The 6343-nt window shown below is 42.0% G+C and overlaps 1 protein-coding gene across 1 annotated transcript in view; it reads right to left on the bottom strand.

The window, feature by feature from the left end:
• Positions 1-835: 835 nt before the first annotated feature.
• VWC2 (von Willebrand factor C domain containing 2) overlaps positions 836-6343 on the bottom strand; it is a 169589-nt gene continuing 164081 nt past the window's right edge. The window contains exon 4 of the mRNA XM_061589071.1: positions 836-1062. Coding sequence (XP_061445055.1) covers positions 911-1062 — 152 coding nt within the window. The 3' untranslated portion in view covers positions 836-910. The remainder of the gene's footprint in view (positions 1063-6343) is intronic.

The following is a 6343-nucleotide window of genomic DNA, read 5'->3' as shown; positions in this document are numbered from 1 at the left end:
CTTCAAAGATCAGCCCTGACAGAGAGAATCTCCTAGCTAATGGGAGTGCACCTTGCTCCAGCAAAGGAACTAGGAACCCACTTTAAACTCCTTATTGTTTCTATGAAACCTTACTTGGCCCACACTGTCATGTATAATAATATCATGGGTGTGGCTTTCCCAAACAGCCTTGCAAGCCCAATTGGGAGACCTGACGGGTCCACTGGCTGCCTAGAGCTGAGTGTGCATGTGCTGCTGACAGCTTCCTGTTACAGATTTTCCTTATTTATTTATTTATGTATTGTATTTGTATACCACCCCATAGCCGAAGCCCTCTGGGCGGTTTACAGCAACTAAAAACATCAAAAACAAATATACAAATTTATGCCCTCAGCTAACTTCACATAGGCCACTGAACAGCCATCAAATGCTAATGTCTCTTTCTAACTACAATGAACATTCAAATAATCCTAAACTCACTGAAGTTGGCAACAAATGTTCAGATTTATCCTTTCCTGCCTTTTGTTATTGCCCCACAAAAATAGCCTATATCATAAAACAGTATTTTATTTTAGTCATGCAAGGATTATCTGCAAGGATACAGTCAACCATCTGTAGTGCTTTAATTTGTCAACTATATAAAACATTTATTTTAAACTCTGTAATAGGATTATAGAAATAATATAATCTTTTAATGTAATTTACAGTACTCATTTTAGAAATATAACACATTTAATAAGATGTAAACAATTAAGTCTGAACCTTCTTTGACTCACAATATTGTTTTGCTGTGGAAAAAGAAAATACCAGTAAGCTGCTTTGTCTTCATCCAAAACAAAAAAAATTTTGAAGCTGCATCTTATTTTGTCAAATATTATTTGGAGCATGGAAATATTTTATAAAAACATCTCTAGTCATTAGATTTGTAGATCTATATGTGCTTGCACTCATGTCTGGTACACATAGCCAGTCGTTCAATTCGCCAGGTAATTTCTTCATATGTACAGTGACATATAGTGCATTCATCAGTCTTTACCTCTCGACCTGCTGGAATGACAGTAGTCTCTGCAAAACAGTTGGGTCCTGAAACAGAAGAAAGGGATGGTACTTTAAAGAGATGTTTCACATGTTCCATGAGGTCACTAATGGACAGAACATTGGAGTTGCATGTGGAGACTCAGCCTGAAACTCCTTATCTACCTTCAGACTCACAATGGACTTGGACAAATCATGGTCTTTCGGCCTACTAACCTATGTTCCAAGGTTGTGGTGAGGTTCAGTGTGGTAAGAACTGCAAAGCATTTTGTGTATTCAAAAGTGGTGCTGGAGTTAATTTTAGTCATGACTGTTAGGACAACTCCAAATGTGTTCTGAAGCACAGTTCCGTTCACAGCTTGCTTTTATGATGAAGCAATTGCTCAAGTGCTTCACCAAGAACATATCAAGATTGTGGGAACCTAGTGTTCTCACTAAAACCACATTCAAGTTTCTGAGGATCTATGAAGTGAGGTGGAGGTTGTAAGAGGTTGCTGCTCCACCAATACTTCATAGTAATTTTTATATAATTCCTGTAAATCCCCAGTTAGTTTTATCCCTAAATAACACACTGGGGTTTTTGTCCATTGATAATTAAAAGTATCTCTTACCTGTTTTCTTTTACAATATTTATTTCAATCATTTCTGTTTTTGCTTTATTCAGTTTATAACCTGCTAAAGTTTCAGATTTTTCAGTTTGCTCATCTAATTCTGTTAGGGATTGCATAGGTTCTGTTAGAGTTAAAATAGTATCATCTGCATAAAAGTTATTTTTTTCCGCTACTTCATTTATATTGACCCCTTTGATATCTTGAATGCTCCTTGTCTTGGAAGCTGATGGCTCTATGACTAAAACAAATAATAAAGGTGACAAAGGGCAACCTTGCCTGGTCCCTTTTGATTGCCTAAATATTTTTGATAGTATACAGTTTAGTAAAACTTGCTTTTGGAATACCTCCACTCAAGTTCTAAATTTATATCCCAAGTTAAATATGTTCATTGTCTCAAATAAGAAAAAAAATTCCACATTGTCAAAAGCCTTCTCTGCATTAAGAAATAATACTCATGCTTGCTTTTTACTTACTGCATGGTGGTATGACAATGGAACCAATTACCTAGGAAGGTGATGGGCTCTCCAACACTGGAGCATTCAAGAGGCAGCTGGACAGCCATTTGTCAGGTATGCTTTAAATTAGATTCCTGCATTGAACAGGGGGTTGGACTTGATCACCTTACAGGCACTTTACAACTCTGCTATTCTATGGCTTATGCGTAAAATATTCCATGTAATATCTCTCATTTTCCTTGTCCAAATAAATTTTGTCTGGTCTGGTTTAATACATTCACTTAGGATACCATTCAAACTCCTTGACAAAATTATTTGCCTCTTTCTAAGAATTTGGGAAATCTCTCTCTCCCTCATCCCCATAATATTATTGTCTACCTCTCTTATAGCCAGCTGCCTCATTCTCTGCCTTCCAGTGTCTATCAGCCTGCCTCTGCTGCCCACCAGTGTCTAGGTGCCTGTTGCTGCTGCCTGCCCATGCCTATCTGCCTGCCACTGCTGCCCAGCCATGCCTCAGCCTGCTGTTGCTACCTGCCAGTATTTACCTGCGTGCCTATGTATGCTATCTTTGCATGTCTATCTGCTTGCTTCCTCTCTGCATGTCCACTTTACTCTCCATTTAGAAGATACCTGCATTCAACTTTGCATGTAGGAGATGCCTTTCAGTGTCCACCTGGCATCTGTCTTTCTTTGATTTAGCTGACCAGCAGAGGGGGTCGCACCCTACAAGTGATATGTTTTTTTTAAAAAAAAACTTTATGGAACAGGCCAGAGGAGAAGGATAATAATTGGCAAGACTGAACACTCCATCTGTTTTAAAATGTATATTTTAGGGTTTTTTTTTTAAAAAAAATTAAAAATAGCTAGCATAAAGACCCCCAGAGCAATCTGTTTGTAATTTGGCAGTGTTACTCCTCTCTGCAGGGGCTACCGTTTTTCCAAATTTCATGTGGCTATGTGCAAAAACAAGAATGTTATGGCCATTTTAGTTTCCCAATGCAATTCAATGGGATTTCTGCAGATTTGTATTTCTGGATCGAGATCCAGATCCAAGCGTTGGGTTGGGTTGGATTGGATCCAGATTCTCCCAGAGCAGGGTGGGCCTGATTGCTGAATTGGGCCCCAAATAGAATGGGGGGCATCCACAGCCCTACTACATGGTACTTTTCAACAGAGTGTAATTTTGTATTTTTATTTAGTCTATTTTAATTAGTCATAAAAAGAGAATATTGTTGCAACCCTGATAATAAAATAATAATAATAAAATAATAAAATTTTATTTGTTAGTCGCCTATCTGTCCGAATTAATGGACACTCTAGGCGACTTACAGCACCAAGATAAAATACAATAACAATCCAAAACACAATTATCAATTAAAAGTAACATCAAAAACATCAAGTAGTACATCAAAAGCTACGCCACCCCAAAATTCCTATAGGCCTGCCTGAATAGCCAGGTCTTAAGAGCTCGGCGAAAACCCATCAGGGAGGCGGCATGTCGAAGATCATAAGGGAGAGAATTCCAGAGGGTGGGGGCCATAACCGAGAACGCCCTCTCCCTGGTCAACACCAGCCTAGCTGTTTTGACCGGTGGGACCGAGAGGAGGTCCTGTGTGGCTGATCTTGCAATGCGGCCTGATTGGTGATACTGGAGGCGGTCCTTCAGATAAACTGGGCCGAAACCATATAGGGTTTTAAAGGTCAATACCAACACCTTGAATTGGGCTCGGTAAGCCACTGGTAACCAGTGCAGATCTACTAACACTGGGGTGATGTGATCCCGGCGATGGCTATGCTTAATCAAGTGTGCCGCCGCATTCTGTACCAGCTGCAATTTCCGGGCCGTTTTCAAGGGTAACCCCACGTAGACCGCATTACAGTAGTCTAAGCGAGAGGAGACCAGGGCATGTATCACTCGTGGGAGCAGATGCAAAGGAAGGTAGGGCCGCAGCCTCTGTATCAGGTGTAGTTGATACCAAGCTGCCCGGCTCACCACTGAAACCTGAGCCTCCATGGACAGCTGGGAGTCAAGAATGACCCCAAGGCTCCGGACCTGGTCCTTCAGGGGTAATCTCACCCCATTAAGCACCAAGTTGATGTCTCCCAACCTTCTCTTGTCACCCACGAGCAACACCTCGGTCTTGTTGGGGTTTAGCTTCAGCCTGTTCTCGCCCATCCATCCACTTACGGACTCCAGGCACTTGGACATGGTCTGCATAGCCAACTCTGGTGAGGACTTAAATGAGAGATAGAGCTGAGTGTCATCTGCATATTGGTGACACTGCAGCCCAAAACTCCTGATGATGGCTCCCAGCGGCTTCACATAGATGTTGAATAGCATGGGGGAGAGGATAGAACCCTGTGGTACTCCACAATTAAGAGCCCAAGGGTCTGAAACCTCATCCCCCAATGCCACCCATTGGTACCTGCCTGAGAGATAGGAATGGAACCACCGTAAAACAGTGTCCCCTATTCCCAATCCCTCTGGGCGATTTAACAAGATACCGTGGTCAACGGTATCAAAAGCCGCTGAGAGGTCCAGGAGGACGAGGAAGGTATATTCTCCCCTATCCCTCCTCATATCATCCACCAGGGCGACCAATGCTGTTTCAGTTCCATGTCCAGTCCTGAAGCCCGATTGGAATGGATCTAAATAATCTGCTTCATCCAAGTGTGTCTGTAGCTGTTTGGCCACCACTCGCTCTATCACCTTGCCCAAGAATGGCAAATTAGAGACTGGGCGAAAGTTGTTCAACTCTTGGGGATCCAAGGAGGGCTTTTTTAAGATGGGCTTTATCACTGCCTCCTTGAGGGCTAATGGTATGGCACCCTCTTCCAAGGAGGCATTTACCACTGCCTTGATCCCCTCGCCCAGTCTTTGTTTGCAGTTCATAATGAGCCACGAGGTGCAAGGATCAAACAGACAGGTGGTTGGCTTCACAGTAGAGAGCACCTTGTCCACTTCCTCAGCAAGGAGAGGCTGAAACCAATCCCACCGGACCGAAATGCTACTGGCCGACTCTGGCCCACTTCCTGTATCCACGGCGTATGGAATCCTACTCTTCAGGTGCTCGATTTTATCGGCAAAGTGTTTAGCAAATGTCGCAGGAGGCTTTAGAGTGCTCCATGGGTTCCTGGGCAACTGGACCGACCAGGCTTCAGACCACTTGGAACAACCTCCTGGGACAGCACTCTGCTGACGCAATAGAGGCAGCAAAAAATTCCCTCTTTGCTGCCTTTGTTGCCACCTGGTAGGCCGCTATTGCTGCTCTAACCAGTGTCCGATCGTCTTCAGTGCAAGATTTCCGCCACCGGCGCTCTAGTCGTCTCGCCAATGAAATAAATAAAGGGTGTAGATTTCAGATTTGGTTATTTATCCTGATCCCATTATGATTATATCATTCCAAAAATGCTATTGAAAAACTTGATGTTTCTTATGCAATATGAAACACCAATTCCATTTAAACCTTTAATAGCTTATCTGTAGATTCCAGTCTATAAACTGTGAAATCCTATCTGTCCCTCAAAACAAATTCCACCCTCTCCAATAGTACAAATGTCAAAAAGAAGTGAGAAACTGAACTACTTAATATTGGAGACAAAAATAATTGTGAGTATATTTAGAAGAAATACAGTCACCTATTTCACTGGCAATGTCTTTACAGACAGCAAAAACCACAGTTTAACACTTCAGTAAAGAAGTGTGAATGCCTAACTTTATGGAAAATCTAACAAAACACCATTGAACCATTGAATGTGTATTAAGATCAAATGAGAAATAAAAAAATTCACAAGGCTCTGTTATGCCCTACTGCTGACGTAAACATTTTCCTTCTTTCTTTCCACATGGTTAGCAATGTGTTTTCTGAACACTTACGCAATACTGATCCTTTGCTAATTCCTTACTACATCCACACGACTACATTCAATATCAATCTCTTAACTCCTGTGATTTAGTCAGGGGGTCCTTAAGAGAGTTCTTATCCCTCTCTGTACCTTTGCAGCTCCTGGGAGTCATGAGGAAGATCTGCTTAAGTGGGCATCTCAGTGCCCCACCATTACCATTAGGATAAAACCCACAATAGTATAGCCGAATGGATTGTTAGCTGCCACCACCTACTGAATGTAAAGTAGCTGGAATCTACCATAGCTTGACTAAAAGGCCCAATGTGGGTGAGATACTATAGGTTGCTCAGACTTCCCTTGGATCAGACCACACCATGTGTACACTAAACAAACAATTTAATGTATTAACAAAATATG

The sequence above is a fragment of the Rhineura floridana genome, chromosome 11 (assembly GCF_030035675.1).
Source record: "Rhineura floridana isolate rRhiFlo1 chromosome 11, rRhiFlo1.hap2, whole genome shotgun sequence".
NCBI lineage: Eukaryota > Metazoa > Chordata > Lepidosauria > Squamata > Rhineuridae > Rhineura > Rhineura floridana.
This window is presented reverse-complemented; position numbering and strand designations above follow the sequence as displayed.